Here is a 19,451-nt window from a genome sequence, read left to right as displayed (position 1 = left end):
CGCCTTTTTGGAGTGGAGGTCTCGCGCAAGCAGGAAGCGATTCACCTGGTTGTCTCTAGGTATTTAGTTTCCTCAAAGCTATCTGGTGTCATTAATGATAAGCCACTATATCATAGGTCTAGCCATATTCAACCCAATTACCTTAAGCAAACTAATGATCTTACTGCCTTATCTTTACTCATGAGCGAGCTCTTCCACAAAAAATAATGCGAATTTAGCGTGTGTATTAATTTTCACAGTAATCTTGGACATGCAATTTTGTTTCTATGTATCTTAGATGTTTTAATTCATTTTTCACTCTCTGCAAACTGGACTGAAGAGGCTCAGCACAAAGCTGAGGATACTTCCATGGGCATTGTTCCTGCCACGACTCCTCCCAAATGTCCCCACAAGCTGGTAGCGATTGTCAACGTTGCTCTGCAGCCAAAGGCACTTTTAAGCGCTTTCAGATATTTTTGAGCACCAGCCCACTGAGCCTATAAATATGCAACTGTTACCAGCTCATTTCATTCATTATAACTGAGCTATGTACAGCCCCTGCCAGAAAACACAGGACTTAATGCTGTACAGATAAAATAGAGACTTTGCAGAACAAAATACAGGCTTCCCAGAAAGCAGTGGTATAGTAGAGGCTTTTAAGCATGGTCCAGTACTGTAGCTGTTCTTGTATCTTTGCATCTTACTGGGTTGTCGTGGACAGCATTTCCACATGCTCTTACATCTATTTTTTCACCATCCTCAGATGGTCGCCTGCGAGCAGCGGCATCTGTTGCTGGCGTGAAAAGCAAAATGGCCAAAGATGTTAAGCAGCGGTGGCATTAGGGTGACTTTTCCTGACAGTTCAGTCTGTTTTATTCTCCTCTTCTTGACTTCTCTTCAGAGACCCTCTTTCTGTTGACCTTCTGCTTCCTGCACTCTGAAACCCCCTGGAGTCCTGCAGACTTTATCCTGCCTGGCTCACAACAGCCTCTCCGCTTTTCCCCCAGAGGAGCAGTATTTACATTTCAGCTAAATGAATAATGCTTGCAGAGCTGCTATCTGCTAATCTCCTATTGTTGTACATCTGTATCCATGCTGCACGATGCCAACAGACAAATCCCAGTGCTGTTCTCATTTCAGAAAGAGCTGACACTTTCACTTGCTTAATCTTACTGCAAAGCATTGGGGGGAATAAAGAGCAACCCCCACAGGGGGAAAGACTATATTAAGTAGATGTCATTCTCTTGATCCATTTTCCAGACCATGGAGCTTTATGAAAAGAAATACACTGCATTCTTGTGAACATTTTACAAGTAAAAGGAGCAAGAACAGGGAAGGAAATATTCAGGGGCAATATTTTTTAAAGTGGCAAGAAAGCCAAGATGGATTTTGCTGCAAATATAGTGCAGTAGCATAACAGAAATACAGAGAGAGATATTTTCTATAATAGGGACCAGCTCCATCCCTGCAGATGCCCTTGCTGGAGGTCACCGTGAGTCTCCTGCCAGGAATAAGAAAGGACAAGCTGTGATAGAAGAATAAAGCATAGCTGATGCAATGGTGTTCAGCATGAAAATATTGTGCAAGCAGGCAGCCTCAGCATTTTAGGCATCTCCCAGTCCATCCATAGTGAAAACTGGACTGGAACCAAAGAGCTGGGTTGTCTTTGCTGTGGTAGCACCAGAATCCTCAAATGAGTGGAGGACTAAGAGACCTCGGTATAAGCAGGAATTCACCTTCAAGGCATTTATTGCATGTCTCTCTTAATTAGTATGTTTTTTATCTGACTGTCAGTAAAACTGAGAGAAAAATGTCCTCCCACTCAGCAAATGCAGTTATAAAAGCCTTCCTAATGGTTACAATGGCACTGATTTATTCAGTAGATTTATTTGACAGCGCCTGTTACAGAGACCGAGGAAGTAATTGAGCTGTAGTGTATTAGATTGATTGCTGTTTGTTCAAATGGGATATTGTAGATTACATTTTGCATTAACATTTGAATATTGCAGAACTGCTCAGAGTCAGAACATAGGCAGAGCATTTTCATGGAGGCTCACAAGTCAGGAATGGGTACTTAAGTTTCTCTGGGCGGTTTTACCACAGCAGAAACCAGGGATGAACTTGCAAGCTTAAGGGCAGTAGGAATGTGTGGCTGGAAGTCTAGTAGAGAGCATGGGTGGATCATGACAATTATTGCAGCAGTCAGTACTGTTCTCTTGTTAGTCCAATATGAAAACAGTCTTAAACAGCTTTAGACTACGATTAAGTTTTGCATTGACTTTAAGACTCCTTCCTTTCCTGTGCTTTCGATGGCAGCTGAATTCTCCTTTTCCTATTGTGGATGGCAGCTGCCTACCTGCTGCCAGTGCTCACAAATCCCTGTAAAGGCAACACGTGGCAACACCAACTGAGAGTAAACACCTGGCGTGCCAGAGCCGTGCTCTGTACAGCCCACAGACTAAAGATACACTTTTCAATCTCTAGAGCAGTGATTGCAATGGTACGGAGAATGCTGATACATTTCACAGCCATATTCTTCTCCTGCGGCATCTCTGCACAGTGGAAGGCAAAACAGCAGAGTTTCTTTTTAGAACAATCCGTATCACACAGCAGCACACTGTTGCTTTATCCCTCTGAGATACCTCAGAAGCTTTTTACCTCTTCTTTTCTTTGCTGCTCTAAGTGAGCAATGGGAAAGCCCTCTTTATGACAATGATTACAAACCAACCATAGAATCGTGTAAGTTGGAAAAGACCTTCAAGATCATCAAGTCCAACCATTAACCTGGCACTGCCAAGCCCACCACTAAACCATGTCACTAAGCACCACATCTCCACGTCTTTTAAATACCTCCAGGGATGGGGACTCCACCACTTCCCTGGGAAGCCTGTTCCAGTGCTTGACCACCCTTCTGGTGAAGAAATATTTCCTAATATCCAACCTAAACCTCCCCATGCGCAACTTTTCCTGAGTTCCAGCCAAAGCTCTCTGTTCAGCCAGGCTGGTCTTCCCCACCAGCTCATCTTTCGGCACGTGGGGACAGCCTGCTCCTGTACCTTCAGGATTTCCTTCTTGAAGGATGTCCAGCCTCCCTGAACCCCCTGGACCCTCAGGGCTGCCCCGCAAGGGACTCTGGCAACCAGGCTCCTAAACAGGCCAAAGCCTGCCCTCCAGAAGTCCGAGGTGGCAGTTCTGCTGACCACCCTCCTTACTTCAATGAAAATTTAAAACTCATTATTTCATGATCGCTGTGCCCCAGATGGCCTCCAACCATCACATCACCCACCAGCCCCTCTCTGTTCGCAAACAACAGGTCCAGAGGGCACCTTCCCCAGTGGGCTCCCTCACCAGGAAGGTCCCTCCCGCACGCTCCAGGAACCTCCTGGACTGTGTCCTCCCTGCTGGACTGTATTTCCATCAGACTCCTGGTAAGTCAAAGTGCCCCACGAGAACAAGAGCTAGCGGTCGTGAGACTTCTCCCAGCTGCTTACAGAGCATTTCATCTGCATCTTCACCCTGGTCGGGTGGTCTATAATAGACTCCCACCAAGGTATCTGCATCGTCAGCCTTCCCCCCGATTCTTGCCCAGAAGCACTCGACCCTATCGACACCATCGTTAAGCTCTAGACTAACTCAGGAATAACTGATTTTTCTTTCCAAAAGCTGTCTTAGAGGAGGGGCCTGGTATTCCCATTATGAGGGAAGGCAAACAAATCCAAGGCAGTCTGGCCTTCAGCCAAGCAGGTACCCAGCATACATGAATACCGTAAGCAGATGAAAAGTCTGAATTTTGTGAAATCCAACTGATTTGGCACTTTTGTGACTTGGGCTTTTTTCCCCTAAATGCATCAAACTGTGTTTTGTTCCCCTGCATTCCCAAGACTTGCAGGAAAGAATTAATTGTCGTTACGAAATGTGGATTAATTAAGAACCCTGGGAAGTTCAAAAGGCAAAAGGTTGCCTATGTCTCATTACACCTTTGTTTCATTTGTTTCAAATGAGCAGTGCCACCTCCCATGGTGACAGGCATTAACAGGATCAGAAAAGCAAGAGCTAGGAGCAGAACTTGGCTTCAGGCAGCGGCTCGAAGGGGCCCAGAGAGCCTTCTCTCAGATCTGGGGACCTGCAAGCCTTTTGGGAAACAAGTCTATGTGTCTGCTTGGCTCTGAGGTCACAGGGATGATTTCTTCCTCTTCACATGTCCCTACAACCCTGGAGTCATCAGTGGCTTAGTTTTCTGTGATCCTTCTTGCTGTTGATTTGGGAATTCCAAGAATCACACATTGAATACATATTAAATGAATGTTTCCCTTTGGGATGCAAGCAGAGGGTGCTGGCAATATCAGTATGTTAGAACAGAGGAAGAAACTGGAAAACCTTTTCCATAAAGTGCGTGCAAATGGACCCATTAGTAACTTGCAGTTTGTTTTTGCTTTGTGGCAGAAAAAAACCTCAAAAGCCCATGTCCCTCCTTGCTTCAACACAGATGTATTGCTTCACCTTGGTGTACGCTTTGGGAGGCTGGGGGTATTTATCTGCTTCTGAGAGCAGAGAGAACCATTTTATAGTACTCCCTGAGCCTTTACTCCATAAGGCTGGTGCCAAAATTCACATACGTGCTGCCACTCCGAAGCAGTGTGGTGCCAGAACAGCATGGCCTTCCTGCAGATTTATAGAAGTAATTTTCCCATTTCCTCCATTGTGCGTGGAACATGTGGGTATCGTTTCATGGTGGACTTCCACAACATCTGTTTGAGCGTGTACAGTGTTCAGAGACCCCAACTACCCTGGGCAAAGCTGAATGGCTGGGACTGCACCCCTCGCCTTCAGAAAAGCTGAGATTAAGTGCCACATTGTAGAAAGATCCACAAGTAGTTTACATTTACATCTAATAAGTTCAACAAACGAAATTTGCTATTCCACTTGAGTAACCAGCAATGTTTTCATACCATGACATCTTTCTCCCATGGAGCCTAAGAATTTACATCACTTTTCACCTTTTATAGAGCTTCTTTTACATTGCATATATATCAGAGCACCTTGCATTTGGAAACAGGACTGCTCTTGCAAAGCCAGATGTTGCAGACTCATTCTTGACAGGTTTGCGGTGAACACATTTGTAGCTGTTGACTTTGCAAGCAGCTCACCTGATCACACAGACCCTAGTCCAGCAAAACAGCCAGGAAAAGCAGTGGGAATTTTCCCTAAGTAGTGTTAATTACATTTGGTTCTGCAAGGGTGGCTACACAAAGCACGGTAAGGTGAATTAAGGATAGAGAATTCAGCTTTCTATCTCCTGTCTTATGTTGGAACACAATCGCTAATTCTGTATAATTTTTGTGTTCAGTTTTGAACTTTGTTCCTAACCTCTTCAGCTAACATGGAAAGAAAATTCAGCTGCAACATCCAATTAAAAGTGTTAATCAAGGGGAAGACTGACTTAGCTGACACATTGTGTACGTGAGGTTTTTCTCCTGCAGCACACTTTCAGCTGACGTGTTTGAGATCTCGCAATTACAACAGCACATATTATTGATGTTAGCTGCCTGTAGCTGAAAGCACCATGAGGCTTACCACTGCCTGCCGCCCCAGCGACACTAGGGTGAGGTCAGGGCTTAAACTGGCTGCAGTCCCAGTGTGATGGTTCTGTAGGAGATCACATTGCTAAGGAGAGGTGTTGCACTGCTCCATAGCTTTGGAAATTTCCCAAATGCCCAAGACTTCTTGCCCAGACAGATTATTACCATCAACTCATAAGGGGTGAATAAGGTGAGAGCAGGTCATTGTCCCCAGAGACAGCAGGAATTCCCTTAGCTAACCAAAAACAATCTTGTTTTGTGGACTTCGGCTGAGAAGTTGGTTTGAAAGCCACGAAGATGGTAACATTTCAGCTGCCAAATCTTGTGTATTCCTGGAGCAAGATGGGGAGAGGGAGGGTGATCAGTCCCTTTTGGTGTTACAGAGGAGTCATCCTCCACTGCAGGCAGGTCCTGTTATATCATCCTGACTATGGAGACTGAATCTCATCTCAGTGTTTTCATCTGGACTCTTGAAAAATTCTCCATAATCCTGGCTTGATCGGTATAGCAGATATTTTGGATCACTAGTGGACTGCTGTAGTTTATAACATCAGATACCTGGGTCCCCTAAGCTACTTCTAGGAACACTCCAGTTCAATACCTCAATCCAGTCTTCGTTTTGGGAGATCTCTTTTCTTCTGAGGCCAAGAGATGATGTTCAGATTACTCCCCAGTGATAATTATATGCACAGTTGATGCTGGGCCTTTGAAAACATTCTTTATAGCATCTAATGTAAATAATTTGCACTTGGATTAGCACTGAAAAATAAGTATTTGATTATAGCCACCTTAAAAGTGAGTGGCATGTTTTGCAACTTTGATATAGCTGGAAAGACTCCCGAGTGTTCAGACACCAACCCGATAGCTAGAGAAAAGAACCAATTCCACTTCTGGTAGTTGTCAGAGCATCAGCAAAATAAAACCAGTCACCAGCAGCTGTGCAAACGGTTGAAAAATTCATGGCTCAGTGTGCGGAGCGTGTTACCTGTGAGCAGAAGGCCACCTGTGAAGGTACCTTTCCCTTGAAACTCTTTCAAGGGCTGTCTTATTGATCCAGAATTTATGAAGCTCCTTCTTCCTAACTTTATCCTGCCCGTCATCGCTGACATACAGCTGCTCTCCATCTCGCCCCCTTAGGGCTTCAGGCTTCCCAAACTGATTTCCTCCATTTACTTCCTCTGTTTTCTTGTTGTATTCTGTGTTTCACTCCTCTCCATCAGTCCTCTTGGAATTGGTCAAGGTAAATCGAGAGTAAAGCTGGCAGAGTTATTCAGCAGTGGACAAATCCAGCAAAAGAAAGTGTTCACTCAGAATTTTCAACACTGACATGTTCCCACAAAAAAACCCAAACATATCAAAGTTTGATGGGAAAAGTCCTTGGAAAAAGTTACTGCATTGGCGTGAAACTGCCTGAGTGCTGTCTGAGGGTAACATCCCTCAGTTATTGTCCCGGAGGTGAGAATGACTTGATCAATAAGTTGTGGCTGAAAGATGATTGCATGTAAAAATTACAGTCTTGCTCAAGACATGTTGCTGTAATTGAAGGAGAACTTTTACCGGTCAAGTTAATTGTTAAATGAGGAGAAAAATAAGAATCGAGCGACTTAGTCTACTCACAAAACTGTAATTGTGTGAAGGACTGATTTAGAAGCAAAGCCTATTAGCTACAGCTGAATCATGCTCCAATCTTTATTCCGTCAGTTTTTCAGAGCAGAAATAGAAACATTAAAGAGGAATAATGCAAATGACATTGACAGTATTTTCAAAATAAATTCAGCTCTATAGAGTTTTCCTCAAATATGTTTTTATTAGCTTCTCCTCTGCTGGAAGCGAGAATTGCTAATGCTCAGGATATACCTATAGTGCAACACAGATGCCAGATTCACACTTTTTAATAAATCCATTTAAATGACAGCTTCTGAATCAGTGGATGTGTTCACTGCCCTCACTTTTGAAAACATTGTTTCCTAAGAACCCAAACAGAAGAATTTTATTTCTATTTTAGCTTAATTCAGCCACAGCCTCTTTCCAGGTTTGTTTCATGTTCTTCTCGTTCTCGCTATGGGAATCTGCTCTGCCACTGGCTTTTGGCAGGTCCAGCCATATTCCCCAGCTTGGGCAGCGTAAGATCTTTGCCAGAAGCTCTCAGAAAACTGTGGAAAATAGATAGGACATTTTCCACCAGGCTGAATGCCCTCTATCATGCTGGGTATACCCAGCACTCTGAATTAAGGCTTACGCTGACACATGGGAATAACTCTGAGCAGAGGAGCCTGCCAGCTTGGCAGGGATGACTGCATTTTGAGTGATAACCTGGCATAGCTTGAGAGTCCTATAATCAATCAGGCTTTGCCACCATCTGGAAGAGGACGGCTGCATGGCTTTGGAAGCAGTACCCAGAACTGAGGATTTTTTTGGAAAGGAAGAGTGGCATGCGAGTTTCTTCCCTTCTGTACCAATGCCACGCCAGAACTGGCTGTCAGTTTATTTCAGTGCGCAGGGTTGCGCTCCGGTTCTCTTCCTGAAAGACAAATTCACTGCCACTGTTGGAAACGGAGAGGAAACCCAAGAGTTGAACGGGCAATTGCAAGAGTTGCTGAGCTGGCTTTATTGAGATATGCCACCCGGAGGCAGTTTGCATTTCATTATGTGTGTACACAAAGTGTCTGGCACCATAGTGGGAAGAAAGCACTGCTGAAAAGTGAGGTGTGATGATTAGCTGAGCTTCAGAAACTGCAGCTCACTCTGTTAACTCTTTTCATCCAACACAAAATACCGTTTTCTATTAAAACAGACAGTATTTGCCAAAAGGGAATCCTGAAACTGCAGTGGCCTCCAAGATAGTCTTTACTGCTCCTGCTGAAATAACAAAGCCCTGGAGAGATGTTTTAACTTGAGGGTATCTTCTTCCTGCACAATAAAGTTGCTTTTTGGATGTAATGGGCTCAAAACAAGTCAAAGAGGTGAAATTCTGAGCCATATTAATGACCTGCGCTCCTGTGACTTGCAGAGGGTACCTGTGCGTGCTCCACTCGTGCTGCATGCCTCCTGTGCTCCTCAGGGATCCTCTGCAAATCCCTAGGATGTTTGGTCAAGGAGAGCAGGAGGAAGGCACAGCCCAGCTGCTCTGTCCTGTATCTGTCCCTGCAGGTGGCAGAGGCCAAGGGAACCCAGCTGAGCTCTGGCAAACTACGCAGCCCTGCAAAGCAAAGCGCTCCGCACGCTGTGCCAGGCTTTGGAGCCGGTGTGCACTCCTTGCCTTGGCTGCTTGGGATCGGCGGCGGAGCTCTTTTTGTAGGAAGCTGGACAGGATCTTACAACAGTTGGCTCTGGAGTAAGCAAAGACTTCTTCTGCCATATTGAGCAGAGTCCAAAAGAGCTGGATAGATCCTGCGTTGCTGCTCTATCCGTTCTCTTGCAACGCTGGGGAAAACCAACTGCAAAGGCAATTGAGCAGAGCCGTGGAGATTGCTCTGGCTGACCATTAATGGAGAGAGCTGCGTGGTAACTGCAAATGGATTCCATTATCATCCTTTCTCAGACACGCTGATCGCTGTCCCCTGTCCCTCTCCAGCTAGAAGTGCTGTCGTTAGCATGGGGAGCAGCATCTGCGCTGCAGAGCTCACAGCTCGCCTTGCTACAGTGGCCACCAGTGAGTTGGTTGCAGGCCCAGGGATGACATAATTTGTTTTCAAAGCTCCCATAAATTGAACTGTGTTTTTATGACACCATAACCAGAGGCACTTATTGCACCAAACAGAAAGACTTCTATTTGAATTTAATAGATGCAGCTGATAGGCTTAACGATATTTTGGATGCTTTTTGGGTGGATTTGAACTTGAAAACTTTTCCAAACTTACTGAACTGGCGCCTCCTTTCAGCTGCCCGATTGATCCAGCTGAGCGATGCTATCGCCTGTAGTTCTTTGGAGATCTTTCGGTGCCGTGCCATAGTCCTGCAGCAGAATTAGTGACACAGACGGCTGGCTTGTGTTTTCTAATGAGTCAAAGCAACCATAAAATCAGATATACCAGGGGAGAAGTCACCTAAGCACACTGATTTTCATTTCCTTGTAACAAGCAGAAACATATTTGCTTTGGTTACAAGAACACTTTTCTATTCCATTTATTCTTAAATGCTTCCTGCACTTTGTTCTGGAAAATATTAAAACAATTCTTTACTTCCCTGTAAAATTTTATTGTCCCTTACAGTGTTTTAGATGTTCCCATCCCATCTCCAGTGCAGCCTACCAGTGGAGGAATTCAGCTTTGCAGATAAAAACAGGCTCTTGAGAGATGAAATTGCTGAATTTTCCCACCAGGCTGGCTTCACAGTGGCAAGGCAGTATGTTTGCTGTTCTTTTGCTGGTGGCTCGGTATTTAATATCACAATATAGCAGAGAAGGAGTCCTGCCTCCTCCTGTGCTGCTCAGGGCTTGCACTGGGCCGGCTTTGTGGGCTATCCTGGAAACAGCAGTGGGTTTCCTTTGAAGAGATGTCGTGGTGCTGGCAGACCTGCAGTAAGGGACAGACTTTCAGGAGGGTCAGCTTCTCTTTTAGCTGCGTGAGGAAAGGCTCAGCTCTTCAGAACTGCTCCTATCCAGCGTCTCTCAGCGATCGTGGTGCTCGAGGAAGAGGAGTTCCCCATGGTTTTAGTGGAAGCTGCTGGATAATGAAGCGTTATGAAAATCTAGCCCTCAGGGTGGCAGAGGAAATTTGTTCTGACTCATGACTAGGTGAGAGAAGAGGCTGAGAGGTCCCCGGGTGGTGGCCAGGGCAGGCAGCTTGCGGTGACTGTAGAGGTTTCAGAATACAGCAAAGCAAGAGGCTTCAGCAACCCCTCCCAGTAAGTCCATTTCTTCCTTGTTTCTCTCTGCCTTGTCCAACGCTGCACTCATTTCTTTTTTAGCACCAAGCCTTCCCACTGTGTAGGGAGTTCATGCTTTTTCAGAGAACATGTACGCATCTTAACAGCCAGTCCATTAGCCCTTCAATGGTTATTTTAATTAACTAATCTGTTCAAAACATCAAGAGCCTGTTGAGCCATCTGGACTGATGAAAGTCACATATTGCATTACTAATGTGCTGATTAAATCCTTCATTTTGCTCCAAGTCCTAAGCGCCTCCAAACGTTCCCACTCAAAAACTGTTTGAATTTTGCCCGTGCAGGAAAGGAGGCTGGTGTTAGGGTTGGGGAGAGGTGCTGGTAACCCTGCTGGCCGCACAGCGAGGCAGGGTGCCCAGGCACCAGCCAGCCTGTGGGACTGAGCCGGCAGGGAGTGCAGCGGGGGGCCGGGGCTGCTCTGCAAAGGGCTTTCACCGCCTCGTACGAGCAGCCAGCCCCTTCCTGGGGTGCTCCTACACGTGGCCGGGAAGCGGGAAACCCAGGGCTGTGGTGGTGGGTGTTCCCCGCTGTGGAAATTCCCTAATTACTAGTAAGGTTGGGGAAAATAGGAGGTGGTGTTACCTGAGACAGCTTTCTGGCGGGGTCAGGAAGGATGTAAAGTGTTAGAAATTGAATTTACCAAAGATGTTAAATATCTGAGGATGCAAATCAGACCCCTGAAGCTGTGCTGAAATCTGTAGGCCGGCTGGTGCATGCACCATCAAAATAGCCCCAGCTCAGCCTCCCCGCGCTTTTCCCCTCCACAGAGAAACCAGCTGGAAATCCACCTGGCGCTCACAAGCGCTTCCTCCCATCTCGGCTGTGAGCACAACAGCCAAGGAGCTCTGAAGGCTGCTCTCTGGCAGAACCTTTGCTGTCGCTGCCTCAGACGCTGGGTTTGCACAGGACCCCTGACACAGAAGGGACCTTCTGCCTTCCCAGCCAGGTAGCCTGCTGTGGATGACAACGACGACCTGCGGAGGAGGTTTTCTCTCCCTCCTGTGCCCTGACTGGAAGGACGCATTCCAACGTCCCTCTCAGAAGGGTTTATCTTATCATGGAAATCACCTTACAATAAAAATGTGTGGGGTTTTTGCATGTGCTGTTGACTTTAATGTGGTTTATGAACCCATAACTCTCAGGCTCCCGGTTTTATATGGTGTGGGACAGATCAGTGCACCTTCCGGCCAAGAACCTTAACACGCTCGGTAGCTGCTGTGAGATTTAATGACTATATTCTACTTTAAGTAAGATAATTTTTGCTTTTACAAGGCAGCTAAGGCACAGGAAGGACACGTAATTTAGCAGAGAACAAGGGGCTGAACTAAGACAACTTGTCTCCTACCTGGGTGTCTCTCACTGTGGCACATCGCCTCCTCTCTTACTCTTGTGGCACCCAGAGTCTGGGGGTTTGTAACTCAGCAATGTTACAAACATTGTAACGATGTTACTGAGGAGAGGCAATGCAGCAGCAGCAGCCAGTTCAGGTTATTCAGTGGTCAACTGCGTTTTTCAGACCTCATTCTTCCAGCCTTTCAGAGCTAAACCCAAACCTCACGACAGTGCTGGCTCTGGAGATGAAGGACTTGACGGAGCTGCGCTCCCTGCAGCTTCCCCACTAACAGGACTCTTGTTGCTTGCAGGTAAACGGCCACCTGGACTATATGAAGCAAATGGACACGATCCTAAAAGCTGTGGGCATTAAAACCAAGGAGTGTTGTCCGGAAGAGAAGGGCAGCGGCAGCCTTTTCTCCCCTCCAGCCAAGAAATCACAGCGGGCAGCGGGCCGCGAGGCTCCGGAAGAGGAAAACACGGTGCGAGAGGAGGATGCGGCCGATGGTGAGGCTCTCCCGGCCGGCCGTGCTCAGCACCCTGATGCTCCCAGCTGTCTTGGGGGAGAAGCCTCACTCCCCTGCCCAGACTGTTCGAACAGTGGGGACGGCAAGAAAGAGGCAGCAGGCAAAGGAGCAAATTAGAGCTCTTTGTGTTAGGCAGAGATGCTCTGCCAGCACTAAAACCGCTTTCAAAGCACCATCCTGTTGCAGCAGGATTCCCAAAGGAGCACTGGTGGAGCCGGCAGAGCTGTAGCTGCCGTTTGCAGACCCTCCCGAGAGCTTGGAGCGTGGCAGCGGCGTGTTGCTGCATCAAAGCTTCTGGAGCAGCCACCCACGGCATCTCCCATGGACAAGGAAGGGCTGGTTCCTGCCTGAATCAGCACTGCTCAGGAAGTGGCGGCACTTCCCTCCTCGCACAAACCGCGTTGGTTCTTGAGGGAAGCAGCTGTCACCGTTAGGGACTGTGTCTCTGCTATGTAACTCCTGGGAAAGCAGGTGGCTCTGCGGGTATTTTTAAGCATATCATGGAGAGGGGCTTGTCACTAGGAAATTAAAACCATTTTTCCCGCAGTGGTTGATTGGGGTTTTGGTTTCATGTGAGCAGGTGTGCTGCGGGCTCTGGCTGCCCGGCTATGTACGTCTCGGCGTCCCCGCTGCGGCTCCGCTGACGGGGCAGGCGTACGGCTCGGGCTGCCTGCCCTTCTTCCCCTCAGTCCTGTCAGAAACGCGCGTTGAGACCCTAGGTGAAAGACAGCAGAAGAAACAGAGCGGGCTTTTTATGATTTATTACTTTGTGAAATTTCCTCCCAGGCTTTGCAAGCCAGCAACCCACAGAGACTTTTGTTTTGTGTCCCACACACTTCTCCAGCCTTAAAAGCCCCCTCTGGACATATTTTTAATTGGCTTAGAAGAAAACCAATACTTGGCATAGGATAAATATGAATCTGTTTGATTTCTACCTCCCTTTATAAAAGTGGATTGGCATCCGCTCTCTTCTCCCCCCTCTCAAACCGGAGGGAGGGACCCTGCTTTACATCCCCTGCCTTGCAGAATCTTCCAGAACCCTACGGGACTGATCCACATCTTCCACAAAAGGTCCCTCTCTGGCCTGTTTTGCTGCTGAGCCCAAGGCAGCACATCCAGCGGGAGCACGGCGAGGACAGGCCCCAGCTGAGAGCACCCCTGTGCTTCCCTGCTTCAAAACAAGCGCCGAGGGGTGTCAATACCCTCCCACACCCACACCTGGAAGGTCTTGTTGAGTCACAGGGGGAAATAACTGCGCCTGCAGCTTCCGATTTCGGTTCACACCGAGTCCTCCTCCCTCCCGGTTCCAGCACCAGTTTAACCAGCACCACCTCTCCCTTCTCTCCCTGGACCTTACCTGCCGATTATTGCTCACGGCGTGGGAAACGCGGCGGTTTCTGGGGGCAGCGGTGCAACCTGGCAGCGTGCCATGGCTTTGGCTGCAGCACCCGGCTCTTCCTGTCCCCCCGTCCCGCCACCGAGTCCAGTATTCACACTGGAATTTGAGCTGTGATCAAAAGCAGCTTATTTAGCAAGTCCAGTTTCCATATGACGCCAGGAACACCATTAATAAACACCTTTTCTTGGTTTTCTCTGTCATTTGAGAGACGTTATAGCTCTTTGATCATATTCAGGAACACATCTGTCTTGAGATAGCTGGGCCGTCGACCAGCTACTTCCTACCTGATCCTGAAACTACATTATTTCATCTCTGCCTCTGGCATGATGCCTTGCTGCGGGGCGACGGGAGATATCCCGACACAGGCTATGGGGTCCCACCACGGTGGGCCCGGCGCGCTGCTCGGCGGTGCTGCTGCCTGCGGGGAAGGGGCTTGACTTCTCCACTGCACCAGAGGATTTGTCCCCAAGCAAACGCCTCGTTACAAAGAATTGGCTCGATGAGGGTAGTGCATTATTGCTTTCGGACATCTGGCTTGAGGAGGCTGTCTCTGTTTCTCCATCTCCTGCAGCCTGTCTCTGCGGAGCCACCCACCCAATGGACCTTCGGAGTTTGTCGTGGATTTTTCTGCTCCTTTTTAACTGGAGTTGGAGTCAAAGTATGTTTTTATATAAAGCCATTTGTGGAAAGACGCACATCTTTACCTTCGTGCTTGATACCAAACTCAAGCTACGTGGCCACAGCTACGTGGCAAAAATGTATTGAACAGTTTGATGTTTGAACCTGTGCTCAGTTCTCCTTTGTCACGGTCGTTTATCACTGACCGCTGGGCCGGCCGTCAGCTGCAAGGGGATTTGTGGCAAATAAATGTCAAGTTACTCATAAAAACACTTGTTGTTCAGTTCTGGAATATACGTGGGCAACGTGGAAAGAAAACTAATGAGACTGGCTTGGCGTGTGGCTGCTTCTTGCAGCACCCCGTACCCAAGGGACACTCTGTGTTCATTTCTCTGTGTGACCGTGAGTTCCAGGAGCACCTTAGGGTGCCGCAGGCAGCGCGGGGTGCGGGGTGTGAGGCCAGGGAGGGCACAGCAGCCAGCGGCCAACCTGCCTCTGCGTCTGAAAGGCACTTGAGGAAGACTTTGCTAAAAGCATTTATTATTTTTTAAGTGCCCACTTACCACACTACTCGCTATTCCCCCTGCTTGTGGCTCTGTGTGTGTGTTGGGGGAGGGGGCTGGCATTGTTATTTAAAAGACAGTATTTGTTTAGATTCTTATTTGAAGCAGGGGGAGGGGGGGAAGGTGTGTTTTCTAACAGCATCATCTAAAAATTGATGGATTGTCAGAGCGCAGTGTGATGGTCGGATGCCAGAAATAGGAAGCTGTAGGATGAAATCTAAAGGGAAGCTGATCTCGTTACTTACTACTGTCAGGATACCCACGGAACCACCACCGCGGCGAACGCCCACTCTCTTGCTGCATCTGCAGAAAGCAGCGCTGGACGTTTTGCATCAAATTTAATCCCCCGTAGTGCAGGCTGCTCATGACCAAACACGGTGGTTTCGCTGTGTTGCAGTTTGGCAGGAAACCGAGGCAGGGAGAGCCCAGATCAGGTGAGGGAATTAAGCTCCAAGGAGAAGTGACGTTCTGTGGCCTGAGGCGGCCCCAAACCCCTTGTCCATGAGTCTCAGGACGTGGTTTCCACCGTTCCTCTGGGCACACTGGGTAAGGGAGGCGATCGGCTGAGCCGTGTCAGCGGAAGCTGGAAACCTGGCCTGAAGTTTAGGGAGCCGGAGGCTGGCGGAAGCGTCAGGCGCCCGAGGTTCGGACTAACTGGGGATGAAAAGGCCACAAGAAGCAGCTCTGGAAAAGGGCGAGGCATCGGTGACGGTGAGCAAAGGTGGCATGGACACAGAGAGAAACGAGGCAGATTCGTTCAGCGGTAAAATGCGGCTTTGCCGTTTAAACCTACCCGCCGAAGTGCTCGGTGGCAGCGCCTTCTCCGAGGAAATGCCGTCGTGTTTGGAGAGGGCATCGGGCAGCGAGGTGCGGGCAGGGAGAAGCCTTGCAGCAGAGCAGCCCCTTGGAGAGTTTGCACCGGGCTGGGGGACCCGTCCCAGCACACAGTGGCCCGTAACCCCCTGCCAGGCCACCCTGGCTCAGGCCACGGGGGTGCCGAGCTGCCTGGGCTGCGGCCCCGCGTCGAAGCGGTTGAGCAAGCGGGGGCTGGGGGCTGGGGGGCCACCGCCGGCCGGCAGCAGGCCCTGTTCATTCCCCAGTGCCCCGGAGTCAACCGAGTCGGTCTCCGCCTGCAGGGTGAGGACGTTCTTGAGGGATGTGGCGGCGCGTGGTCCGCTGTTGGAGTTCCTCATGGAGAGGGAGATGGCGCTGGGCCGGGGCTCCCCCGCGCGCCGGCAGCAGGGCAGGTACCTGCCCATGGCTCTCTTGAAGTCCCTCATGAAGAGCGGGTAGATGATGGGGTTCATGGTGCTGTTGCAGTACCCCAGCCAGGTCAGCACGTCGAAGAAGCCGGCCGGGACGCAGCTGCAGACTGCCTGGCGGGGGGACAGCAAGGGTTAGCAGCATCTCCCACCTCGGCCCCGATCCGGAGCGGTTTCCCAGGCATGCCAGCATTTCCTTTTTGAAGGAAACCTTCCAAACCCTTTTGAAGGGCTTTTTCCTGCCGTTGCTCCCTGAGGAAATTGCATCTTTGACCCCAGAGGCTCTCCAGCAAGACCCGCAGGTGTCTAAGATTGAGCCCAGCTGGATTCGAAGCGTAAAACTTCTGAAAACCCGACATAAGCCCGCCCGACGTGCTTACCTGCGTCACATTGGTGACAAAGAAGGGGAGCCAAGCCACGAAGAACATGCCCAGCAGGATGCCCAGCGTCAGGCTGGCCTTCAGCGCCTTCTTGCTGTGCTTGGTGGCGAACCTCCTGCTCTCGCTGCCGGCCGCGGGCTGGCTGGGGGCGCGGGGAACCTGCAGCGGGACAGGGGGCGGTGGGCCAGCGCTTGTCCCCAGGCCAGAGCCACGGGCACCCCCGCCAGCCCCCGCCAAGGAAAGGGGCGTTTGGGCTGCAAATCCCCCACCGATACCCGCCGTTGTGCCCCGTCTCACAAGGGGCAGGAGGGCGGCGAGCGCCGCAGCCCTGAACCACAAATCAGGAAGAGGAAGCAACAGAAACCCTCAACATTGAGAGTATTTTGGGGTTTTTTTACTGCAAAATAGTGATTTTTTAATACTATTTTGTAATACTGTATATTAGGCTGTTCTTTTATAGAAAAATCCGACTCAGTCAATGTTTTGGTCAGGATAAAGCATGCCCTAAAGAGCAGCTCTAGCTGCTGATTAGAGCAGCAAACTACATTTTAAAAATTACATTTTTTTAAAAAAAATTACATTTTTAAAAGCAGGACATCAAACATTTCACCCTACAAACACCACAACTAACTCAGGCCTCTATCCACTCCTGCAGTCTGAAATTGTTATCTCAGCCTTCTGCCGGAATTACTTGAGGCCCCATTGCCACTCAGCTTCCTACCCCAAAAGAGAACAAAAAGATGTTAAAAAGATGAAACTCAGGGGTTCCCTGAATTTTGTTTTCAGCTCACACCCACCCCCCACACCAATGTGGGGCTCCCGGAGCCCGCGGGGACACTCGCCGCCGCTGAGCCACGGGGTGGGTGCTGGTTCGCCACGGCAGAGCAAAGCACCGAGCATCGCTCGGGGAGCCGGGCTGCAGGGCTGCGGAGGGTGAGTTCGTAGGGTCTGGGTGGAAAATAAACATTTTATGATATTGCCCGTTGGTTCTTCCGTTCCCATTTTCCTTTGGGAAGCCTGGCACACCTGATGTGCGGGAGAGCTGGCCAGCTCAGAGCCCTGGCTCCTTAAAAGAAAGGAAAACAGCAAACTAAGTCGAGGTATTTAAAGGCAATTAAGTTTGTCTTTTTCCCTATAGGATATGAGGTCAATAAAGCCTATTACAAGGAATTAAAGCTGTTAGATTTAGTGGCAATTACCTTCTCCCGGAGAAACACAAACAAGGGCAGCCACGTTTTGGCTATAAAAACACACACGCCGGTTGAACCAGCGCTCGAGTACGGAAGCATTTTGCAGTTGCCGTTATAGACCAGGTGACAAAAACAGAAGCCGGCTGTTCAAAACAAGGTGCTCCCCAGAATTTGGTATGTGCTATTAATTAAACTCCTTCTCCCCCGCATGTCTCACACCCACCACGGCCCAGATTTACGAGTGGAAAGTCAGATAAGATTAAAACCCTCCGGGATGACGCTCGCCAAGAGTGGGGCGAAACCGCATTTATTTTGCACCACTGAGCGCTTTCGCCTGTATCTTAATTTATTTCTCTGCTTCTGCTCATGCCGTTACTGTGCTCCTGAGCAGCTTAAAAGCGCAGCATCGCTGGGGTGAGACACGGGGCACCTTGGGGGGACAGCAGGGAGGTGGGTGCTGCCCAAAATCTCCCTCCCTGCTGGTTCCAGCCCTTTGCTGGCTCCAGCCCCGAGGCCACCTGGAGGGCAGACCCCCCCCCAGGCACTCAAATCACTGGGGTCCGCCAGGAGCAACGTCCCTGGGGCCACCTTACCTGTGGCGTGGTCTCGGTGGTGGTGGCGGTGGCCACGTTGGAGGCGAGGGAAGCCACCTGCACCGCTTGCTTGCGGGCTGCCAGGAGGATGCGGCAGTAGGTGAAGGAGATGGCGGCGGACGGGAGGAAGAAGGTCAGGCAGGAGGCCACCAAGGCGTAGGGCAAGCTGACCAGCAGCCGGCACTGGTCCTCGTCCCCTTGGGAGGTGACGTTGGGGGACCGGACCTCGAACTCCAGCTCATGCCAGCCCATCTTGATGGGCAGGAAGGAGGCCAGTGCAGCCAAGGTCCAGGTGGCCAGAATGAGCCAGAGGGCCCTGCAGGAGGTCATTCGCAGCTTGTATTTGAGGGGGGAGATGATGAGCAGGTAGCGGTCCAAGCTGATGATGCAGAGGTTGAGGATGGAGGCGCTGCAGCACATGACGTCGAAGGAGTACCAGAGGGAGCAGAAGTCGCCCCGCAGCACCCAGCGCCCATACAGCTGGTTGAGCATGGCGGGGGGCATGACCACCAGCCCCACCATCAGGTCGGACATGAAGAGGGACACCAAGAAGTAGTTTGAGGTGTTGCGGAGGGAGCGCTGGGTGATGATGAGGAGGATGAGGAGGAAGTTCCCTGCCGTGGTCAGCAGGATGATGAAGCAGAGGAAAGCGGCCACCCAGCTGCTCCCCACCAGCAGCGAGTGCTCCCCCAGCATGCTGGCGTTGGGGGCGCCCAGATCGTCCTCCATGAGGAGCCGGGGGGCAGGGCTGGCTCGGGAGCTGCGGGGACCTTCTCCAGGCATGACCTGGGCTAGGTGATCATCGCCAGAGCCAGCGCCGGGGGAAGAAGCACCACCTCTCCCTCTCCACTCTGTGTCCGTCCTCCTGACTCCTCTCCTCCTCCTCCTCCTCCTCTCCCTCTCTTCCCCCTCTCTCCCTCTTCACTGGCGATCAGGGCAGAGTGACATTCCCAGGAGCCGAGCAGCAGCAGCAAGGTTCCCCTCCCCGTTACTCACAGACAGGCATTTCCTCGTCCCTGCAAATCCCCCTGCTCCACGATGTCCATGGACGCTGCTTCGCTGCTTCTGGATGCTGGGGATGCTCTGGACACCAGGGAGGCTTGGGATGCTCGAGATGCCAGGGATGCTCTGGATGGCAGGATGTT

At 49.9% G+C, this 19,451-nt stretch overlaps 2 protein-coding genes across 6 annotated transcripts in view; one reads left to right on the top strand and one right to left on the bottom strand.

The window, feature by feature from the left end:
* Nucleotides 1–12,847, top strand: part of TMCO4 (transmembrane and coiled-coil domains 4) — a 41,144-nt gene extending 28,297 nt beyond the window's left edge. For 3 of the 5 annotated variants that reach the window (XM_055800910.1, XM_005229624.4, XM_055800907.1), the window contains exon 14: nucleotides 12,086–12,847. In XM_055800910.1, coding sequence (XP_055656885.1) covers nucleotides 12,086–12,418 — 333 coding nt within the window. In that variant the 3' untranslated portion in view covers nucleotides 12,419–12,847. The other 2 variants (XM_055800909.1, XM_055800908.1) reach the window with 2 other exon arrangements.
* Nucleotides 12,848–14,030: 1,183 nt separating this feature from the next.
* HTR6 (5-hydroxytryptamine receptor 6) lies at nucleotides 14,031–19,096 on the bottom strand. Its single transcript, XM_005229623.3, has 3 exons — nucleotides 18,307–19,096; nucleotides 16,524–16,682; nucleotides 14,031–16,257 (listed from the first exon to the last, which is right to left on the bottom strand). Exons 1-3 carry the CDS (start codon nucleotides 19,087–19,089, stop codon nucleotides 15,862–15,864), a joined length of 1,338 nt encoding a protein of 445 aa, XP_005229680.2. The 5' UTR covers nucleotides 19,090–19,096; the 3' UTR covers nucleotides 14,031–15,861.
* Between the last annotated feature and the right edge of the window lie 355 nt (nucleotides 19,097–19,451).

The sequence above is a fragment of the Falco peregrinus genome, chromosome 3 (assembly GCF_023634155.1).
Source record: "Falco peregrinus isolate bFalPer1 chromosome 3, bFalPer1.pri, whole genome shotgun sequence".
NCBI lineage: Eukaryota > Metazoa > Chordata > Aves > Falconiformes > Falconidae > Falco > Falco peregrinus.
The sequence above is the reverse complement of the archived record's forward strand: the minus strand, read 5'-3'. Positions and strand labels throughout refer to the sequence as shown.